Below are 24,300 nucleotides of genomic sequence, written 5' to 3' on the forward strand. Positions count from 1 at the left end.
ATCAAAAATTTTAAAATGGCTTTTTTCGTATAAATATTAAAAAATTTTTTTGTTTGTTTTGCTTAACTTAAATTAATTATTTTACTTAACATATTCACCGAATTTCACACTTCAAAACTCAAAAGCGGGATAATTAAACACAATCGAATTCTGATATTCAGACGTCAAAATAAGGTATGCAAACAATTTTTTTTTTTTTTTTAATCTATAATTCTGTCCCTTACAACAACACAATATGTTTTGTTCAGTTTCAGATGATTATTTTAAGCATATTTGTTCCCACTTCAAAACAAGGGGGGGGGTTGTAAGCAAAAAAAATATATATATATAAATATCGTTTATGAAAAATAAGTACACTGTTATAAAGTTCATTCTTCTCCTAATAATCGCTGAAAATTTCGTATTGATCGGATAATTACCTGATTTTTGGTAGATTTTTAAAAAGACGGTCCGTCAAAAAGTACTGACCTGCCCTCCCCCCAGTTTTGGCGGTGCCTATAATAACGTACTAAAATTTGAATCATTTACAAAGAATAGAAAAAGAATTATAACAATTATTTATTTATCTTCAAAATAGGAATGTCCAAAACTAAGGGACAAAATTGAGAAAAACAATGTAAACAGCCAAAACACACTAAAATCAATATTTAGTAAATGAGCCCTTGCTCTCAATGACAGCTGCACATCTTTGACTACAAGAACGAATCAGTTCTTGACAATCCTCGATACTAATTTTAGACCATTCTTCTTGAAGCTTCTCCCACAAATCCTCCGTGTTAGTGGGATTTATTTCCATAACTTTCACTCCTAAGGTCTTCCTAAGATTTTCTATTGGACTTTGCGGTGGCCAATCCATAATTTCGAAATCTTGCTCGCTAAGGTAACTCATTACCACCTTTGCCTTGTGACATGGGGCATTATCTTGCATAAAGCTAGCCCTATCGAAACCTGAATTATGTATGATTGGCACAACATGATCTTGAACAAGGTTTTTATAGATCTGCACGTTTACACGAGTTTGTAACCGGACAAGAGTCGTACCTTGGCTAGAAAACACTCCAAATACCATGACGCCTCCGACCCAAACTTGACAGTTTTCTTAGTACACTTTCGCCAATACGTCTCTTTACATTGTTTTTTTTTTTCATTTTCAAATAAGCATTTAAAAAGATTGTTTCGATTGTATTTGCATTGCAAGTTGGAATATGTTTTTCTAACGTAAAAAAAAAATATTTTGATCAATTTATATATTAAAAAAAAATATTTTGATCAATTTATATATTAAAAAAAAAAATTTTGATCAATTTATATATTAAAAAAAAATATTTTGATCAATTTATATATTAAAAAAAAAAATTTGATCAATTTATATATTAAAAAAAAAATTTTGATCAATTTATATATTAAAAAAAAATTTTGATCAATTTATATATCAAAAAAAAAAATTTTGGATCAATTTATATATTAAAAAAAAAAATTTTGATCAATTTATATATTAAAAAAAAATTTTGATCAATTTATATATTAAAAAAAAAATTTTGATCAATTTATATATCAAAAAAAAATTTTGGATCAATTTATATATTAAAAAAAAATTTTGATCAATTTATATATTAAAAAAAAAATTTTGATCAATTTATATATTAAAAAAAAAATTTTGATCAATTTATATATTAAAAAAAAAAATTTTGATCAATTTATATATTAAAAAAAAAATTTTGATCACTTTATATATTAAAAAAAAAAAATTTTGATCAATTTATATATTAAAAAAAAAAAATTTTGATCAATTTATATATTAAAAAAAAAAAATTTTGATCAATTTATATATTAAAAAAAAAAAAATTTTGATCAATTTATATATTAAAAAAAAAAAAATTTTGATCAATTTATATATTAAAAAAAAAAAATTTTGATCAATTTATATTAAAACAAAATATTTCGTATTTTTTTACTACTTACCACAGCACAGTTTACCTCATTAAAACTAATCGATTTTTTTTTCAATGGCTTTTAAAAATAATATAAAAGTAAGGGATTTTTTTTAAAAAATAATATAAATTTAGCAGTTTAGAGTGGGGATCACTTATCACTTCCTATATAAATTTAACATAAAATGAGTACCCACTTATTGGCCATGTAGCTGTAAACGAGACATGTAATAATTAGCATTTTTTAAAGTTGGGGTGTGGGCAGCAAAAAAGGAAACGAAGTGGTGTGAGTCTAAAAGTGGGTGGTGTGAGTCTAAAAGTTCCAAACATTTTAAAAATACGTAAAACATTTCAATACGTGTGTGTGTGTGTGTGTGTGTGTGTGTGTGTGTGTGTGTGTGTGTGTGTGTGTGTGTGTGTGTGTGTGTGTGATGGGAACTTATTTTTAAATATTTGCTTGGAAAAGGTCTTACCACTAAATAGTAATTATTAGTTCCCGATATTTTTAAGGCTGTTAACACACACACACACACACATACAAAATAAAAAAAACAATTAAAAAACTAGGATGGACCTGTACAATGCACACATCTTCATTGTATTTTTTCTTTTCGTCTTTTTCCAATGTTTTCAACGGATTACATCCCTCTTATATAAAGGATTTTTCATTTGATCTTAGAGTAATGATGTTAAGCCCTGTATTATCCAATGTATTTCGTATTGTTTTCACTGGTCGCCATGTTTGTTTTCGCACGCGCATGCATTCAAATTTTTGCACGTTTTTACATTCATTCTCTATACTCACTTTCACTTTTATGCATTAATTCTGTACACTCACTATTTCATAGCTAGCTCTAACATATACTGACCCAAGGGGTCACAAGTAGTCAAGTATATATATATAAAAGTATATATGTATATATAAATAATATGTATAATATATATATGTGTGTGTGTGTGTGTGTGTGTGTGCATATTAGATATATATTTTATATTATTTACATATGTTACATATTACATAGATATATATTTTATATTATATACATATGTATGTATATATGTATATATACATATATCTACATTTAAAATATTTTACTTCAAAATTATATATCTACATCATTAATTGTAAAATAATAGATACAACTTAAAGATTCTTAAATGCAACAAAATGAACATAACATAATGTAAATTCAAGATAATTTTTACATTCAATTTAAATTCAATTTTTATATTTTACATTGTAACATTTATAAAAGTCAACTTTGAAAATTGATAAATTCCAAATTAAATCACCTTAATTTTTAAAGTTTATAAAAAAAATTGTTTAACCATTTTTTTGCCTTGTAAGAAAGGTATATGTATATATAAATAAATACCTATACTAGAAATGTACATATATATTTACATATGTATGTATATGTAAACACACACACATATATGCGTATAAAATAGAAGGAAAATATCTACATAATAACTAGAAAATCTTTTTTTACGTGCAATAAGCCATATTGCGTGGCTATGATATTTCGGCATAACATAGTGTCTCTTCTTCAGAGATGCGAAAGGGATGTTTTGAAAGTTGGTGGTAATGTTTGTGCTAGTGTCAGTGATACAAATATACCCCTTTTCTTTCTGGAAACTTCATATGAACTGTTTCATATGAAAAGATATTATATTCGTATGACGATATATATATATATATATATATATATATATATATATATATATATATATATATATATATTATATATATATATAGAGAGAGATTATCGCTCTCTCTCCCTCTCCATCTCTCTCTTTATATATATATATATATATATATATATATATATCTTTATATATATATATATATATATCCATCTCTCTCTTTATATATATATATATATCCATCTCTCTCTCTCTCTCTCTCTCTCTCTCTCTCTATATATATATATATATATATATATATATATATATATATATATATATATATATATATATATATATATATATTGGCGATTAAGCTACACTGAATATTTGGCGTTTCATCCACTCTAGGATCCCTCCGGCTAGCTCTACCTACGTATTGAGCACTTTTGAAGTAAATACTTAAAGTTTACGCATAAATCTATACTTTCGTATATTAATTTTATGTGAGTAAATGAAGTAGTTATATATATATATATATATATATATATATATATATATATATATATATATATATATATATATATATATATATATAATGTTACATCCTGTCTTCTATATACATGTCAGTATGTTATAGAATTCGATATGTAAACACGTAGAACATTTAAAAAAATGTTTATAAGGATCAAATTTTTTGGTAAAATAAACGTTTTTGTTAAAAAAAAAAAACTGAACATCTGACACGTTTATGAATTGTAGCGTTTTCCTTTTCTTTTCCTTGGTCTTTTTTACTATAAGCAAGCATTTGTGTCTAAGAATTTTTATGACGTCATTTTGTTTTCATGTATCCGTGAATTATCTTCCTCTCACAAAGAAATGCGTCATACAATGTTAGGAAAATGAGGTGTGTACAACCAGCAACCTAAAGACTTTTCAAATCTCACTTTCTCGACCTTGTGTCACATCTTCCACAAGGCGTTCTTTCCTGACTGGTATAGAGAATTTCGTTTTAGTTAGATTTATTTATAGTTTTTTCAAGACTATCATAAACTTTTATTTTATTTATTTTCTATTTTTTTTTTTTATTGTCGTTATTGTTATTATAGGACATTATTATTATTTCACTCACTAGGAGTTGTCTCACAGGTCATCATTAGTGATCGCTCACTGGCAGTAACCTGTGGTATTCACTGGAGACCATGTGACAAGTCTCCCCAGATTTCCAATGTTCTCCATCTCTTGACCACTAGTGCAGATGATTACACGTTATCACAACAGCTGTTTTCCATTGATTTACCACTGGCATTGACCATTGGTGCTTCCTGGAGTTTGGGTGACAAAATGCTTCCTTAAGGTACCAGATTTGAACTGCACACTTCCAGTGGAGATCTGGTAAGTACTCTCCCATCTCAGACTTTCTATCCTCCCTGACCCTTCACAACTGTGTGGCACCAGTCAATATCATCTACAGTGTTTTTGACACTTCATGGGGAACGTGAACCCTGCATAAACGGGTTTTAATTTAATGGTTGCTCCCAGAGTTTTCTTTTCACTTTCTTCGCATATATCTCATACACTTTTTTTTGTAATCAAGCGTGTATTTTATTTTTTTAATTTTTAAAATTTCTTTAATTAAATTTGATTCATACTTTTACTTTGTGCTTGTTTTTATCCTATTTTCATTTTATTTTAATTTTATTATTATATCATATTTTCCACATTATTATTTTCTGTTACATTTATTTTTTCATACATATTCAAATAATGTTTTTAGTCTTTTTTTTGCCTCAAATAGTACCTTCAAAAAAGCTTTCGTGAAAAACTTTTACGATGTGCTTTTTAAGAGCAAGCATTTAATTAAAACCCATTCATGCTGGGTCCACGTTCCCCATGAAGTACCTTTTTTATTATTATTGTTGTGTTAATAATAATAATAATAATAATAATAATAATAATAATAATAATAATGGTGCTTGTGCAGTGTACGCACCACTCTATATTTTAGATAGGATTTTCAAGTTAGATTTTATGATATCTTTTTTTTCATTAAATTGTAAGGTGAAAGTGCAGAATAGTTAGAAAGCACCCACCCCGATTAAAAATGGCTTTCTAAATAACGTTATTATTTCAGCCCGGTAAGTACCACGGCACAAATACCAAACAATATTTATTCATAGGATAAACACAAGAAAATATGTTAACTAAAATTTAAGGTACTCTTTATTTTTAGTTCATATCAAAACTTTAATTAAAACTGAATTTTTAAGATGAATTTGTGTTCGTATGTTTCGGGAGAGAATATTTCCTATTTCATTTCCCATTTCAGTCATGTAAATTATTTACAGCTAAAATGTTATAAAACAAACAAACAAAAACTTTTAAGTTTTAAATATATTTCAAAGAAATAAATTACGCCCGGTGCTAAAATATTGAATTCATCGATCGTTTAAAAAAAAAAACTGTCTTTAAAAATGCTTCTAACTTTAAAACTTTAAAATATGTGGAAATACTCAATGAAAAGTTTTATTTATTATTTACAGAACGGACTGAAAAATATTCTTATATAAAACTTGTTTGTTTTACAGTTTAAAAAAATAAATAAAATGAAATATTTAACTTCCTTGGATAGGTAAAAAATTTCAAAAATAATTCACTTATTGTTATATTTTGTTAGATTAAAATTATCCCAATGTGCAATTATTATAATAATTGCATTTATATAACCATCCAAATGGAGAATTGTTTTTTCTCTTTAGGGGAATAAAAAACATGCACAATCTAAGGCAACAAAAAATATTTTTATAGCCACGTGGTTAAACACTGGAAACTTTCTTTACCTACATGTTGATTTGGTAATGACGTCATGCTGTCATGTTCTCTGGCCCACTCTCTTGGTAGCCGTGATTTTACCCCCACAAACTTCTTCTAAAATGCACCACATCTGCATACATGGGAACAAAAACGTAAAAAACGACATGTGGTCATAGCTCAAAAACTTGACCTGATTGAGCAAAATCAATATGATTGTTGGATTCAGCGCATCATATTCGTCCTAAATCAACTGCGAAACGCAGACAACAAATTTGTTGTTGACCAGAGATAATTATGGATGACCTATAATTTTGCTATTTAATTTATATACCCATTTACAGTGTGTAGGAATTCACTGATCCTGGAATGGTGAGGCCCCAGCTTGCAGGCTTTGGGGAGTGTTGACCCAGAGTGCTAGTACCTGTTAGGGTCCCAACTATGGTTTAAATAGAAACTGACTTGAAAAAAACAAATATATTCTATTAAAAGCTTTCTCTTCCAAATCACTGGATTCGCGGCATTAAATGACATGAAAAGGGTTGATATGCTGTAAAACAAAAACAACCAACCAACAACGAATTCACTTTGTAAATTAGTTGCAAAGAAAAGGTAACTCTTTTTTTAAATGCTTACAATGATATAAATAAATATTAGAGAATGATTAAATCAACCGTGAGAGAGGACGATAGAAAAAGATAAGAAAAAGATGAGTGAATTATTCAATTAACTACAACTCAGAACAAATAAAACATTTTAAGCATAACTCGATCACAGAACGAATGTATATTTTATCACATATTTTGTGTTATTAACGTAGCAGTTCAGCCCGGATTTGCTCAGCTCTATGTACTGTTTATAACTTTATGTGCATATGTATATATATGTTAAAAAGTTTGACTCATATCCAGGTAACCTACATTTAAAATTTCAAGTGTTTAGACCCAAAATTGGCGGAGGAGTTTGGTAGAGTTTGCAAAGGTTAACTCTGTAAACTTTGACCTCTTGCCAGCCAAATTTTCGTCCAAAAACTGATTAAAAAGCTTGGACCACATCTGAATTCCTTTTTAAGTGTTTTGACCCAAAATTGGCGGAGGAGTTTGGTAGAGTTTTCAAAGGTCAAATCATTGAACTTTGACCCCTTGACAGCCAAATTTCTGGTCGAAAACCGATTAAAAAGATTTTTCCAAATCTCAATATCCCTTATATCAAATCTCGAGTCTGTAGACTGAAAATTGACAGAGTAATTTGGTAGGAAAATGTACACAGACACACAGACACACACGCATGCACACACAGACAATTTTACTTTTATAGATATATAGATTATTATTATTAATGATGATGATGATGATGATGGTTAAAACTCACTGAAAATAACTGGTGTTCTCTGGAGTCTAAGTGACAGCAAATCTCCTTGAATTTCCAGCACTCTCCACCTCTTTCAATAATCTTTGCAATCGCGAAGAACCTCCATCCAGTTAAGACTGAAGGAACAAGAGCATACTACTCTTCGTAAAGTAAATAAAAGGTTCCGTTTGAAATTCTGTCTAAATTCCTGAGTTCAACAGAAACATTCCCGAGTTTGACAAGATACACCTGAAGAAGGTCCGAGGTTACATCGATCGAAACATTGTGAAAATCACACTCAAGATGAGAACAGTAGTCTGATGAATCCAAATAATACGAATAGATTTTGTAATTGTGAAAGATTAGTCTAATCATTTCACAATTATAGAATCTTATTAAATAATTTTTTTGGTGCATATTATAAACATTTTTTTAGTTAAATGGAAATATGGGTTCATGCCTTTTCATGTTCAGGAATGTCTCATATTTGTTGAGTGTTGATTTGCACAAAATAATCCTACAATTTAAACAATGGATGAAGACACAAGTTCATTTTGTAACATTTTGTATGAGAATGTCCAGAATTAGCAGGGAAGCGTACTTGGTTTTTGAAATTAACGATGCCGGGTTCAAATTCTGTTGCAATCTATTGCATGTGTTCATAATTTTTGGAAAGGTTTGTACTCCCAATATATGTTTTTTTTTCTTTATAAGACAATCACAGTAATAACTTGTTTCATTAACACAGTTGCAATGAACTTTCCCTTATTCCTCCGTGTACCTATGTAAAATTTCCATGAACAAAGTTTATTTCCAGAAACTATCCACCTGTGAAACACATTGCCATAAAATTGCTTCTCTACAGACTACAACTTGGTCATCTTCACTTCCAATGTCAGCAAATAGTCATGACTGTCCTTATAAATTATCAATTTGTTCATTCCATTCATTATTTTCAATCCTCTCACAATATTCAGCATCATTGAACTGACAATCTATCTCACTAACCTTTCTCCTCAGATAGTTTTTTGCCTTAATAAATGACGATCGCTAGTGCATCATTTGTAACGATCATATCAGTAAAACAACTCGTGTGCAATGAAACATTTGCAAACGATATTAAATGATCGTGAAAAGATTTATTTGACATAAAACATAAAAATCACAAACACAAAGCAAAATAATGATAAAAAATCAGATAAAAAAATATTTATACGTGTTAGTGTGAAAATGATTACAACAGAAGAATTGCAAGGATTTTAATTCACCAGGTCAATCACGCGAATGCAAACCCTGGTTACTTAGCAATGAATAAAATATATATGTTATTTGCATATGAAATTATTTTCTGATTGTGGACATTGCAGATCAATCAGTTTTGCATTAAAACTTCTGATATTCTGCTTCGTTCATTTCACATTTGAAATTACTTTTTATTCAGTATTGCTCTTTTCTGCAAGTTATGTCTGATCATGTTCAAAAATCAGTTTGTTTAGCAATTCATTTTTTTTGGTTTATATAGAAATAAATAGATCGACCGTATTTGGTGGCGACCTAAAAGCTCAGATTTAATTGGCTACTACAATAAGATGTAGGAATGGGACACTGTTTTTTTTTTTGTTTTGTTTTTTTTTCTGAAATGCTCCACTGATCCTGATTTCGCAATGTGTAGTATTTAGCAAAAAGATATCAAGTATCATTTGTTATGAGCATGCTTTGTCCATCAAACAGAATAATAAAACAGCGTATGATGAACAAAGGGAGTGACACTCTATCTTAAGACATCTATAAAATAAGGAGAGATAGACGGTAAAATATTTTATGAAAGAACAGAAAATCAATGAAAGTTACGTCTTTAAAATGATAATATTTATTTATGCAAAATATGGTGAGAGATAATACAAAAAAACACACTATCATGGGCTTCTTAAGAATATAGAGACATGAATAAAGAGTAGATAACAACGAGCAAAGAATGCAGGAACATACAAGAGATGAGTTTGAGAGAACAAAAGGATTTAGAACTTACAATTGATATTGTTCCAAAGTTCCAGAGCTTCTTCTTCTTCTTCTTCTTCTTAATAATAATAATAATAATAATAATAATAATAATAATAATAATAATAATAATAATAATAACAATAATAATTATTATTATTATTATTATTATTATTATTATTATTATTATTATTATTATTATTATAATATATATATGGTTGCATCTATATTACAACTTTAAATACTATACATATACATAAGAAAAAGAGAAGGGAAAGCAAGCAAGCTGTCTGAAACGAACATGTATTTAAAGTTGTGAATTAGATGCAACTATAAGGATGATACACTTGCTCATAAAAGTCACAAAATGACATATAAACAGGTCATAAGAAAGTATTAAACACTAAAATACTTTAAACTTTGAACTGAATGAAATTAAAACCGTGGTAAAATTACTCAATACTATTTTTACAATGGAAAAACCTGAAAGTTTTTCCATTGAGCACTCGTGTCAGCCACACAATTCAGTTGAGTACTAAGTATTTTTACTCCTTTCTCCCATATCTATATCCAAAAATGCATTGAAATATCTGCAAGTGTGAACTCCTGGGTTTATTAAAAAGTTCAATATTTTTTATTGGATCCTGAGACAAGTATTCAGTCATGTTCATTTTCAGACATGTCATTTTTTTGTTTTTTGTTTTTACTAATGAGTCATCATTATGATTGAATGAGGTAGGTAGATTATTTATTTATGAGTCATCATTATGATTGAATGAGATTGACAGTTGAATGATGATGAATAATGAGGATTGCACATCTCTACAAACCAACAACTTAAAAAACCTAGAAAATAGCAATTATTCTCGCTTGCTCAGAACTTCGTTCATGGAATGCAAGAATTACAGGACAAAAATAAAGGCAAGTGAGAGTTGCAAGACTTTCAAAAGTAAATCCAAGAACCATTTTTTATTGTTTTAGGTGTTTGTGTTCACTGACTGTGTTTTATGTCACTAATTAAATAGAATTTACGTGATGATCAGATAAAAAGAAAAAAGCAGGTAGATTTTTTGCTGCTATTTTCGTTATGAGTAAAATAGGAAGTTCTCATTTTTTTAATGTATCTTTTAATCACTGAGTAAAATCTTTCAGAAATCAAAAGGTGAAGTGATACAAATATTCTGTTATTTCAATACTACATTTGGTGCTTCGCTTGCAGAAAAAAAAACACTGTAAACTGATTTCTTGTAAAAATGAAAAAAAATAACCAAAAAATAACAGATCTTGATAAAACTGAAAAATTTTTTTAAATTATTGACATAGCTTTCACTTTTAAATATTTAGTAAAACATTCTCATATTTTATCTTCTTTTTTTCTTGCATAAATTAGAGCGAAATAATAAGTGACATTTATTATATTCAATCCTAGTGTTACTGTAGAAATTTGATTGTAAATGTAATTAATATTTATAACTAAACAAAACACTCATCAGGTGAGAAATTATGATTCTACTAGATACACCTGTAACTCATAGGGTCACAACCATTAGCAGTATTTATTCGACTTTAATTTCAATCGGAAATTCAGAATCTGTGGCCTCTCGTATTGAGACATTGTTTTTGCATAACTAAAAATAATAAGTGCCTTTACTTCTTTATTATTATTATTGGCTCACATGGAGCTTTCACACAAGTCAACAAACGATCTGATTGGAGACCTGTGGTGTTCTCTGGAAGCTGAGTGACAACAAGTCTCCCCAGACGTCCAGCTCTCTCCTCCTTCTTCGACAGCATTTGCAAATAAATTTGCATCATCGCAACAGCCTCTTACCATTGATTTCTCGCTGGCAGTAGCCATTGGTTTAGACTGGAATTTGGGTGGCACTAAGCTTCCCCAAGATCCCAGTTCTCTTCGCACTTGTCCAGCAGAGGTCTGGTCAGTGCTCTCTCCTCGGTCTTTCCATCCTCCTTGACCTTTCTCGGCTCTTTGGTATCAATCACTTTTTTATTGTGGGGAACGGTGGTGAAACAATGGAGGGATGTATGATGGGGGTGTAGAACATGTAGATCTGCAGCTTCGGTGTTCTTCATTCCCTGTAACGCTTCTTCATTATATTGTCTTGTGTTATTCTCCGCATTCGAGGGTTTCCTTAATATTTCAGCCATTTTCCTTATCGTTAGGCATTGTATTTTTCAAGCCATTCCTCTGATTCCAATTTCTGCCATTTTTTTTTCCAGGTTTTTCGGAATTGTTCCTAGTGTTCCTACTATTATCGGTATTATTTTGATTTTCTTCATCATCCAAATCCCTTTTAACTCTCTGGCTAGCTCTGTGTATTTGCTTCGTTTCTCCTTTTCTTTCATACTCACTCTGTGGTCAGCTGGGACAGCAAAGTCTATGATTTGACAGGATTTCTCTTTCTTGTTAATTATTACGACATCTGGTCTTCTTGCTTGGATGGGTTTATCCGTCTGTATGTCCATGTCCCATAGGATTTTGTGCTTCTCGTTTTCGAGTGCTGTTGTGGGTTTATGCTTGTACCATTTATCTGTACGCTCAAAATGCAGCCGTTTGCACAATTCCCAGTGCACCGCCCTCCCCACTTGGTCATGCCTGTTTTTGTATTCCTTTTGGGGCAGTTTATCGTTTCGTCTCTTTGTCCACAGAGTCTGCATTTGCTGTTTTCTTGTGTTTTATGGATCCTTTCTTTGATATAGTTGGTTCTTATCGAGTTATCTTGTGCTGCAGTTATTAGAGATTCAGTTTCTTGGTTTATATGTCCTTTTCGCATCCATGTCCAGGTGTTTTTGTTATTCTCATCTTTTGTCATTCTTATGAATCTTCCGTGGAGTTGTTTCTCTTCCCATTTCTCTTTTCTCGTTTTGTCGTTTGTCTCTCTGTTTTCTGTTTTGTTGTTTTTTTCAGTGTCTCTCGCTGCTATAGTTATCCTTTCAATGTTTTACATTATGTATTTTTCTAGTTCTTTTTTGCGTATCCTTCACACAGTCTTCTATACAGATCAGTCCTCTCCCGCTGCCTTTCCTTTTCATGTAGAGTCTGTCAATATCGTCCTTTGGGTGTAGTGCGTTATGCATGGTCATGAGTTTCCTGGTTTTCTGGTCGAGTTGTCTCAGTTCTTCTTTTGTCCATCCTATAAACGGTCCAGAGTATCTTACTAGCGATACTGCCCATGTATTTATACCTTTTATTAGGTTTCTGCTATATAATTTAGTTTCCAGGAGTTTTCTTGTTCTCCTGAGGTATTCCTTTCCAATTTTCTCTTTCATTTCTGTTGCTCTGATGGTGTCCGCTTCCAAAATTCCCAAATATTTATAGTCGTCTTGTTCCCCGTAGTGCCCTCATTTCTGTTTGGTTGGGTAATTCCATGCCTTCTGTCGTTTCCAGTTTTCCCTTTTTTTATAACTAGTTGTGTGCACTTTTCCATTCCAAATTCCATTTGGATATCTTGGCTGAAGATTCTTGTAGTGTTAATTAGTGTCTCTAGCTCCTTTTCAGTCCTTACAAAAAGTTTCAGATCGTCCATGTACATCAGGTTGTTCATTTTCTCCTCTGTATTGGGGAACTTGTATCCGGCTTGGCACTTTCTCAGAATACTATTCAAGGGCATCATGGCTATGATGAACAGTAATGGTGATAATGAGTCTCCTTGGAAGATGCCTCTTTGTATTTTAATTTCTGTTATGTGTTGTCCATCAGCTGTCAAATCCAGTCTCCATGTTTTCATTGCATTTTCTATTAAATTGGTGATCCCACTTGGTATTTTATACATTTTTAGGCATTCTATTATCCATGCTTGGGGGATCCTGTTGCACGCTTTTTTGTAGTCAATCCATGCCATGGCTAAATTTTTCCTCTTCCTTTTAGGATCTTTTGATCAACATATAGCAGATCATGTGTTCCTCTTTTTCCTTTTTGGCATCCTTTCTGTTCCTCGGGGATGAGTCCACGGTTATTCAGTGAGTGGTAGATTTGTTCCCTCAGTTGTGCTGTCAGTATCTTCCACATGGTGGGTAGGCACGTAATTGGCATATAGTTGCTAGGAACGGTTCCTTTCTCCATGTCCTTCTGTAGCAGTGTGGTTCTACCTTTTGTCATCCAGTCTGGCACGTTTGCTTCCTGTATACAGCTTCTTAGGTTTTGGGCTAGCCTTTCGTGTAAGGTTGTGAATTTTTTGAACCAGTATGCATGTATCCCGTCGTGCCCTGGTGCTCTCCAGTTTGCCATTTTTCCTATGGTTTTCTTTAGGGTTTCCTTGCTGATTTCATTCACTATTCCTTCTTCGATTTGTTGTAACTCTTCTTTCATGTCTTTCAGCCATTCGGCATTTCTATTGTGTTCTCGTCGCTCTTCCCAGATGTTACTCCAGTAGAGTTTTGTGTCCGTCGGATTTGGTTGTTCTATTTTTGTTTTTCCTCCGTTCACATTTTAGTAGAATTGGCGTTCGTTGGTTTCAAATGTTCTGTTTTGTTTGCATTGTTCAGCTTTATATCTATATCGTCTTAATCTCGCTTCTTTTGCTTTTATTTTTTGGTCCAGTTCTTCATGTTTCTTGTTTAGCCTCTCCCTGTCAGTTACATTTCCAATATTCCTTTTTTTCCACATTGCTTTCTTCCTGTTGATCATTTTGGTTTCTTTTTTATGTTTGTGTATTTGGGTTTCTAGTCTTATTTCCCATCCAGGTTTTGTCGGTCCGCTTGTTCCCAGTTGTTTTTCTGATTTATTATTATTATTATTATTATTATTATTATTATTATTATTATTATTATTATTATTATTATTATTAAAAAATGAACTTAACAAAATAATGATAGATTTTGTGTGATTTATAATCATGTCATGTTTCAAAACATGATTTCAAATTTAAGCGGATATAAAAAATAAATGCATGAATTAAACGTTTGAAATTATTTTAATCATTCAAAACAATTCATTTTGCTTTACTTGTTGATATTAAAAAGAATTTTAATATTCAATATATACTAGAGTTTAAAGAGTTCATAATTCTAGTAGATTAAATTAATGCGATTTTTTTTTGGCTTCATTTAAAAATGCTTAACCATAACACATTATTTTTTTCTTGGCCTTTTGTCTAAGATGAAAGTGCAGTATATGTTTTGTAAAAGTTTAAAAGCGGTTTGAACGTTATTCAACTTGAGGCGCTTGAAATCCAATTGATCCCTTTAGTTTTCTAAGGCCAAGTTAGGTTTTCTGAATACTTTGGAGAGCTTTGCCACATCCTTGAAACAGAATTTCATCACCTATCTTGCTTTGTTTTATCATTATATGTAGATGCAATGTAAAACAAAACCCTGTATCAAGATCAAGCACAACTTTTCTTGCATTAAAAAATATGATGATATTAATTTTGTACTAGGTGTTTATACAATATCATGGAGTCTGCATTTTTTGCCAGACACTTATAAATAGTAAATATGATTTTATTTATAAGTTGAAAATTGAACAATTATAAAAGGTACAAAGTTCAAAACTGAAAGCAATAGTTCACAGAGTCCTAATTCATTCCCAAGCAACGCCGAATACATATTTTTAATTTCTTATTTGGCTTTGATTGTTTGCCAATGATTTCATTTGATGAAATTCCAGGCCGGTTGACTAAGTTGAATCTGCATTTGGTTTATAGCCGATCAGACATTTTTCATTTTGCCTGTTTGCTCTTAATCCAAACGCCCTCCCAATCATATCTATCAGTTCTTTTGTATTTATTGATGTAATTTGTTGCTTACAGTTTGACCTTTTGCCAAACATGAATTTTACTTTGCTCATTTAAATTCAAAGTGTGTGCTCTGCTGTCAGTTAAATTCTGAAAATTGCCTACAATGACCTTTGACCTTTGACGAATCTGTATGTTTACAACATCTGCTTCTTAAGTGAAACACACACACATCACATATATTTATAAAATTACATCATCAAATGACTACAGAAATTCCCCTCTGGATCGAAGTATCGTAGGATGCCACATGCAAATTCAATACATCTAGGATATCTTATGCAGCTGCCGAACACCATTTTAGACAGATTCAGTCATGATAATAAAATGCTACATTGCATCCTATGAGCAACACCATCACAACTACAACATCTTTAAAGAAAGAAATCCCTTTTTTCCCTAAATATTCCTACCACTACTCTCAGTTGTCACCGGAACAAATTCTACACTTTCACCGTCCGTAACTGGCTAAAAAAATACATAGACCTAACATAATCTTCACAGTTTCCGCTTCATAACGGCTTCTTTACCTTTCTCCATCTATTCTGGTTGGCTGCACTCTGATAATTCCCATAATCTGGAATCCAACTCTATGCTTTATAAACGAACGGTTACTAAAATTATAGCGTCACTAAGAGACATATTACTTTACACAGCATCAGGTTCATTTAATGCTTACGTCATTACATACTTGCGTGCGTGTGTTAGAAATAAACAACTTTTGTTGTAAAAAAAAACCTAATAAATGCATATAAACATTACAGAAGTCAACTTTTCATGAGAATATATATAAATATATATATATATATTTAGTAAATTTATAGTACATTTTTATTTTTATTGTATTTCTATTTAAATATACTGAGCCGAATTTTAACAATAGTTCTTAAACTCTTAATACTGATAAATATTCCCCAAATTTCAGTTTCTTTAGAGTATTTTAAAGGTTCTTGTTCAAAGAAATAAATTTGCATTGAATCATTTCTATAGTTATTCAAGCAATATTCACTGAATTTTAATTTCTTCTTAAGCTTAATACTTAAATTGTAGACATTTTCCAGAATTAAAATAATTACATGATTTTAATTAAAATTAGAATAAGGATTCTAGATATATGGTTTAGTATAATTATATTTTAATTTAATCTTTGTAAGAGGAAATAAAAATGGTTGCCAGTAATTTTGATAAGATTGGTAATGCGTCGGATTACATTAACTATGATCACAGTTTCGAATGTCATTAAGTACCAACCATGCACATTCATGAATAATTATTTTACAAATGATACGAGCAGGAGGTGCCCGGCGTTGACTGGTCGTAAAATATGCTTAAATATATTTTAAATTTATGCTGATTTTGTATGCATCATTAAAGAATCAATTCTCTATCGATTATTATATATTATGTTGCACTCAATATATAGTAGTGATTTCAAAAGTATATATATATATATATATATATATATATATATATATATATATATATATATATATATATATATATATATATATATATATATATATATATGAGACTTTGGTGCCATCAGCTAGAATCGAAATCAGAACCCAAACTTAAAGCACTTCAGCATTAGTCGTAAATGTATATATGTTTCCACATGTGTACAAGAGAACGTACGTCTGCCAAATTCCAGTTTTCTGTACTTTAACACCTTAGCAGCTATTTTATTTTTACCCGCTAAAACCCCATAAAATAAACGCTCCACAAAAAATGCAATCATTTGAACTGCCTTACACCGCTCTGTGACTTTACGTCTTAGACGAGTTGCCGTATGGAGACAAACAGACATATTGTGTTTTATAAATTAGATTACAATGAGTAAATATGGCGTATTGCCACTTTTATTCAATCAATGTTTTTTGTACTAACACATGGTTAAAGTAATAAACGTTTTTATTTTTAGTTTTACTATAATTTACGTGATTAAATAGGAATTAACAATTTATTGAAAATATATTCGCAAACAAAACTGGCTTTCTAATAGCTAAAAAAAGGAAAAAGATACTTGATAAATGAATAGCCGAACGATTTCAGTATTTACAGAACAGAGTCAATCGAAAATATTGATGGAGAATTCTGAATCAGTCCCAGAAATAGTCAAAGCATTTTACAATTTGTAAGTCATGAGAAAGGCTTAGGTTATGGTTAGGATTAGATTAAAAATATATTTTAGCCCGTTAAAAATAGTTGACCCCCTCCCTTCGAAAAAATATGGCTTTTAAATCGTAAACTGCTTCGACCATTTCTGTTAGCAACTATTTTAACTGGATTAAGAACCATAAAAGAAACACGCACAAAAATGAGATCATTTGACTCGTCCCGCGCCACTCTGCGACTTTACGTGTCATAGAAATACAGTTTGAAAAAAAATGGAGACAAACAGACATAGTGAATTTTATAAATGAGATTAAAAAATATACTTTAGCTCTTTTAAAAAATAGTTGACACCCTTTCCTCTTAAAATATACCTTTCAAATCGGAAACTGCTTCGACCATTTCTGTTAGCAACTATTTTAACTGGATAAAGACCCATAAATCACGGTCCACAAAAAATGCAATCATATGACTCGCTTTACGTCAGTCTGCAACCTTCCGTTTGGAGGAGATACAGTTTGAAAAAATAGAGACAGGCAGACAGATAGACAGATATGGTGAATTTTTTAAATGATATATATATATATATATATATATATATATATATATATATATATATATATATATATATATATATATATATATATATATATATGAGAGAGAGAGAGAGAGAGAGAGTTTGTATCAAAGTGTGAAAGAAAACAGTGATTTTGTATGCATACTACCACAAAATCATATAATTTTTAATCAAATAACGATGATGATAATGACGATGATGATTTGGGATCACTTGTTTTTATATTTACAATGTCAACTGCTTAAAATAAAGTAAAACAAAATATGTATTCGTTACAATTTTGAATTTTACTGTATTGCAACGATTTCAAGGTGTTTAATGTTATGAATGTGTCAGTTGGAAAGTATGCATTCGTGCTAATCTTAGCAGGGTAGCAATTGGATTAGTCTTGTTGAAACTCTTTCTCTCCATCGTTGTATTTAGTCGTAACGTTGTCAACTGAACACGCAATTTTGGTTGAACCAGCTGTTACTTTTAGTTCACTGGAGAAGATCAAAACCTGATTAGTTAACTCGCATTGCGTTCTAATTCATCCAAAAATCATGATTAACACTTTAGCGCGAACTCCTTGTTTTATGTTTAGCTTGTCGGCCTTGTTTTTCTCATGGTATTTTTGCAAATAACCTGCGTTGGTGAAGAGTAATTAATGAAATAGAAAGAAAATAATGAACGAAGAAGAGAGAGCAGAGGAGGAAAGGCGTTGCCTAAAATGACAGTAATCTATTTTGCTTTCTTTCGTCTTACTGCAAGTCAAGTTATACAATTTACATCTTAAGGGATAATAATCCAATCTTGCATTATTTCATTTTTTCATTCGTCTAAATTATGTTTTCATCCAGTTTTTAATAAACCATAACATATTATTTTTTAAATGTCATAATTAAATTTTCATGTTTGATTTTTATTCGATTTCTGTCATTTTCACGGAGCTATTTTAGCGAAACATGCTAGCGAAGATTAATTACTAATAGCTTTTATATGACAAGGCCGTATGAGAAAATTAATGTTTTCTTTTTCGTTTAGTAACAAACTTAAACCATAATATTTGACTTTTGACTTTAATTTTTAATTAAAACCAGAAATTACTTTTTATTCGTCAGTTTCAAGAGTTCAAAATCATTTTAAATAATTAGCACAAATCAACCATTCTTTGGTCTATAGCATGCAAGTCGAGAGGTCACCAATCTATAGAATGTGTTTTCGAATTTACGGTGGAGTTACCAATTTATAAGATTGATTTTTAGAAATGTATTTTAGCGGAACCATTAAAGTTAAATTTAGCAGGGTCGTCAATCCATAGTAAGAGTTACCAACTTACATCCCACCATAAAGAAATCAAAGTAAATTCAGAAAAAGATGACACCCGACAAAGAACACGAAATTGCAGTATTAGCATGAAATAAACGACATTTATTGAGGTGTTAAGAATATTAATTTAAATCGTTCTAACATAAGTGTTTTCTTGTGTGCAAGGTTCATAATGAAGGATTAATGAAGTGAGGATTTTATGAGATTAGCACGAAGTTTGAAATTACTCATTTTTTATGATAAAGAGTGCCACATGCGGCTTAAAGCCTATGTAGCTATTTTTGAGAAGAACATTTCATGAATCACATAAGCGAATGCGTGTGTGTGCGCGCGCGTTCATGTCATGAGACAAAATTGTTTAAAAGGAAATTTAAATCCTCGCTCGATGTGGAAATTTTCCCCGCCGGGTATTAAAGTTCATGCTTGTTGTGCGTAAATTCATGACGGGGGTTTTAATGTCTCCCACAGATGGAATCTCCTCGGCATGTGATGAAACGGAGAAATTGAAGAGAAAACTTTCGCTGTTCTGTGGCATCCTTGGCGATGCTGTTTTACGTCTAAATAGACAAAGTCCGGTGTCTGCGATGACCACGGGCAGCAGTGATGGTTACTTGCGGAATTGCTTAAATTTTGGCGGTTAATCTTTATATACAGGCTTTCTCGAACGTTCTAACCTGTTTACTGTATTTATATGCGAGGGAGCGTAACAATAACATATTTCCTTTTGTTTTATGTGTGCGGTACTCGCTTCACAACATCATGTACCTACGCGTTTTCATACGTGTGGGTGTTTCGAAGTGGTGATCGCTGTGAAATGTTCCTGTCGGGCATTTATTCCGGCCAGGCATAGTGATTACTACAGGCCGATTAAAATGTCGGTCCTTATACAAAGAGTGGCGACAGAGCGATTTTTTTAAAATGTGTCCTTTTAAGCAAAAACAATATTATTTAATTATCATTTTGAAAATAATATTTTCAAAAATTACGAAAATTCATCGAGTACAAAGTTATTTATAGTTAAAAGTAATTTTTACAGAAAATTGGGGAAAATTGCATTAATCGTAAATGTTTTAGAATAGACTACGAAGAATGCAGAAACGGGGGACATAACTCGGAAAGCATATTTTAGATTATATCGTAATGGCAGCCAACATGTTTAAGCCATATAGACATTTTTAACTAAAAACAACAGAGCAATTGTTCTACTTGATAAATTTTTTTAATTTTATATTTTTCGACATGACAAAGTAAGCAATATTGTTTTTGCTTAAAAAGAAAATATTTTTTTTTAATCGATCTGTCACCTCTCTTTGTATAAGCACTAAAATGTCTGATCCATGATTGCTATCATTGTGAAATTTTGACAATAAAAAGATAATATTGTTGAAATTTAAGTGACCATCGCGTGTTCCTCTTTGTTACCGTTATTCGAATGAAATACTTCGAACCTGCTTTCAGCCTGCTAAATACTTCTTGATTTGTATTATTTGAATTATTCGGATTAGTGCATTCATCTTGAATGTTATTTTTACAGCGTTTCGGTTGATGTAACCTCCGAACTTCTTCAGATGTATCTTGTCGAACTGAAATCTGCATGGAATTTTGAACTGAACCCTTTATGTAATCCATGAGGTTAGCATGCTCTTGTGTCGTCAGCCATGACTGGATAAAAATCCTAAGTAAGTCGCAATTATCTTTTGAGTGTTGCCTACACTGAGGATTGAACCTTCAACCTCCAGAAGAGCGTAACACACAACTGAATTTTACCTCCCGTAAGGACGTGTGGCATAGTGAATAAAGTGTCCGGCAAAATTTGACCGAAACATTGTGAAAATAGCACAGTAGTCCAAATAATACAGTTATCAATTCTCAGCTCAAAAATTCAAAAGCATAAACTCCTGATATTTCGGATATATATCATAAAAGGTTGTTTTTTTAAATTTGACATTTAAAACAAATTATTAAGAATAGGACGGCAATAAAGTAAACGTTCATAATAACTTTATAACGTGTATAAAATACGAAGTTTTATGTAAATCTTTTAACGTTTTTCGGCCATCTTCATTTTGATAATTTGTTATTTTATAAATTATTGACGAGTAAAAAAAAATCTAACATTATTAATTTTATTCATGGACACAACAGCTTGCTTGTCAGAGATTTTCCACTGAAAAAGAAAAAAAGATTTATCACAAGTTTATCATTTATTTTTAATTGGTGAGTTCTTTTTATGTTAATACCAGTTTGAAAGATAGCAATAAAAACTGAAATGAGGTTGGAAAAGGCACAAATAAATATTTAATCAATAGAATTTGTTAGCAGTTTTAAATGACAATGGCCACCGGCTGTGTTTTTATTTATCCTTCACTCTCGTTCCTTAATTAAAAGGGATTATCATTTGTGTTTTTAAAAAATTTCTCCTAATTATATTTTGACATTCCAATAAACCTAGCCGTACACAAGACCGCCAAATATTTATTTTCCAATTATAAAATTTTGATTGAATTTCACTAAAAATGACTTTTATTATTTTGTATTAACAAAATGTCATTTATATATGAAATTTTAGAAAACTGAATAATGCTATATATTTTCGAAATTTTCAAATTAAACTTTTGAAATAAGGTCTTAAAAATGTGACCAAATTTCTTTATTCAAAATTCGCATTAATCATGCAACTCACATCGATTCATAATTTTCGGTAATCGTCATCAACATTGGACGTGTGCCTTTTCCCTATCCATGAGATGCAGATCCCTCGAGTTAAGATCACAAAATAAAAAGAAAAACAAACAAGTCTTATTTCATGAATAAGTTGTTTGAACAACAAAATTATCAGAAAAAATGATTTTAATCATTTAATAAAAATTATGTAACAATATTCGCTTTTCTAAATTTTCAAATTAAACTTGTGAAATACTGTTTTCAAAATGTGACCATGTTTCTCTAAACGTTATTTTAATTTCCTACAATTCTTTCTCATTATATAAAAAAATATATATTAGAAGTTAGAAAATACTGTGCCAAGTTTAGCCAACGCAACAAAATTAGTCAGCATTCACTATAGTTACTGACTTGTGCAATGTGGACTTTTATCTATTGCCAGTAACTGTCTAAAGAAGGCTAAAGTGAGCCCTTTGGTTGAAACGTATATTTCTTTAGGATATTTTACACTCCAAAAACATTTATTGTTTAATAACACGAACTATTAAATAACCTTTACGTCCACTGATGCAAACAGCTGAAAACATTAAAAATATCTTTGAACAATGGTGCATTGAAAAGTTGCCCTTCTAACCTCAGGTAAAGAACAAAACGTCTATTCAACCGAAGACTGTGTTGTCATTGTTGAAAGACTAACCACTAGATAATTGATAGTATTAAAGAATAGCAATAGGTTTCAATTTCCCATCAGTTGACGTGTATTGAGTAGGAAGAAGATTCAATTGTTGCTTGACCTTTCGGTTATATTGTTTCTTCAGTGAACGAATTTTCTCATCAATTGCTGTAGTTTTTAACAGATTGTGTAAAATGAAATGATTTTGGAAGCGTTTCTAACAAATCGTGAGATGACATCTTTACAAGTTTATTTCTTAGTAAAACAAGCTGGAGTTTTATTTTACTTATGAGTCATCACTTTACCAAGGCTAAAAGTGAGCTAATGAATTTGCAGTTGAATGATGAAGAAGATTATGAGAGGATTGAAAGTGATGGAATGGAATGAATACAATTCGATTAATTTGGTTAATGATTGGCATTCGTTCACATTTCATTGGCAAATGTTCGTATTAGTAATATAGTTTGCAAATGGGGAGTGCGTGCAAAGAAATTCATTAAAATTTTGTTTGATGTTAGACACACGAGATGAAGAAAGGAAAGTTATTTGAAGAATGAAGAGCACTTGCCAATGATATAGTAAAGAAAAGAGAAAAGATTATTCTCCACTAGATTGCCAAGTCGATTTTGCACTCTTTCAAAGCAATAAAATGTGGCAGCAGTGTTCCATCTTAAGCTAAATGTTTTTACCCAATTATATGATCACCAAAATTAAAATAAAGGATATAAAATAGCCAACACTGATTTTATACAGGCCCTGTTAAGTAAAAATGCCCGTCATTTGTTTGAATGCATTTGAATTTAGAATCAAACTGAATTATTTCAATATGTCTTATTGTAATTTGCTTTATATTACAAATATAAATTTTTCATTCACAACATATATATTCTTAGAACACTTGATACATTTTTTAAACAATTTCTAACACACCCAGGTAAAAAAGTCACGGCAAAACCAGAATTATCATAAGATTAATTCTTTCTTTTCTGATCAATATCATGTAAGAAGAAGGAAAACACTAATCCTTGCTTTCAATATTTTTGTTTGCTTGCTCAATAAGGTTATTGAGATCAAGATCTGTTTTTAGCGTTAATGTTAAACTGGGACTACGACTTTCGCATTCATTGATTTTCCTTTGTGCCGAAAGTGTTGTCCAGTGAGTTTCCTAAAGGCTGGAAGAGAGCTTGTAGAGATTTAGTATGTGAAACAATAGAAGAACTACTTGTTAAATGAAAAGCTGAAGGAATGCTATGAAAGTAAAGTTCTCAGAGAGAACGTTACCAGGACCAAAGTGGTGATCAGTGGTTGTAGTGTTTAAAGCTACAAAAAAAGAAAATATCCCTGCTGAAGCAGTGAATCAGGTCAAACTCATTTATTTGGTATTTGTAAGCACTGGACGAATAAGAAGTACAGTGAAATTAATGGTAGATTGAGAGAGGATGACCAGTTTGTGTCCAAGAAGTGTAAGATAATGGAAATTAAAGAGAACACAGATGT

General features: G+C 30.7%; 2 protein-coding genes across 3 annotated transcripts in view; one reads left to right on the top strand and one right to left on the bottom strand.

Moving 5' to 3' along the window:
- The window catches only part of LOC145254886 (uncharacterized), a 49,604-nt gene extending 39,747 nt beyond the window's left edge, over positions 1-9,857 (bottom strand). The window contains exon 1 of the mRNA XM_080113800.1: positions 9,748-9,857. The gene's annotated coding sequence lies outside the window, so the exon portion shown is untranslated. The remainder of the gene's footprint in view (positions 1-9,747) is intronic.
- LOC145254887 (uncharacterized) overlaps positions 1-24,300 on the top strand; it is a 176,743-nt gene that overhangs the window by 29,080 nt on the left and 123,363 nt on the right. The window contains exon 2 of one of the 2 annotated variants that reach the window (XM_080113801.1): positions 4,693-8,440. The exons of the other annotated variant lie outside the window; for it this stretch is intronic. Coding sequence (XP_079969927.1) covers positions 4,693-4,913 — 221 coding nt within the window. The 3' untranslated portion in view covers positions 4,914-8,440. Of the gene's footprint in view, positions 1-4,692; positions 8,441-24,300 lie in introns of those variants that run through there. 2 annotated transcript variants of the gene reach the window in all.

The sequence above is a fragment of the Euprymna scolopes genome, chromosome 30 (assembly GCF_053919585.1).
Source record: "Euprymna scolopes isolate OS-2025 chromosome 30, ASM5391958v1, whole genome shotgun sequence".
Classification (NCBI taxonomy): Eukaryota; Metazoa; Mollusca; class Cephalopoda; order Sepiida; family Sepiolidae; genus Euprymna; species Euprymna scolopes.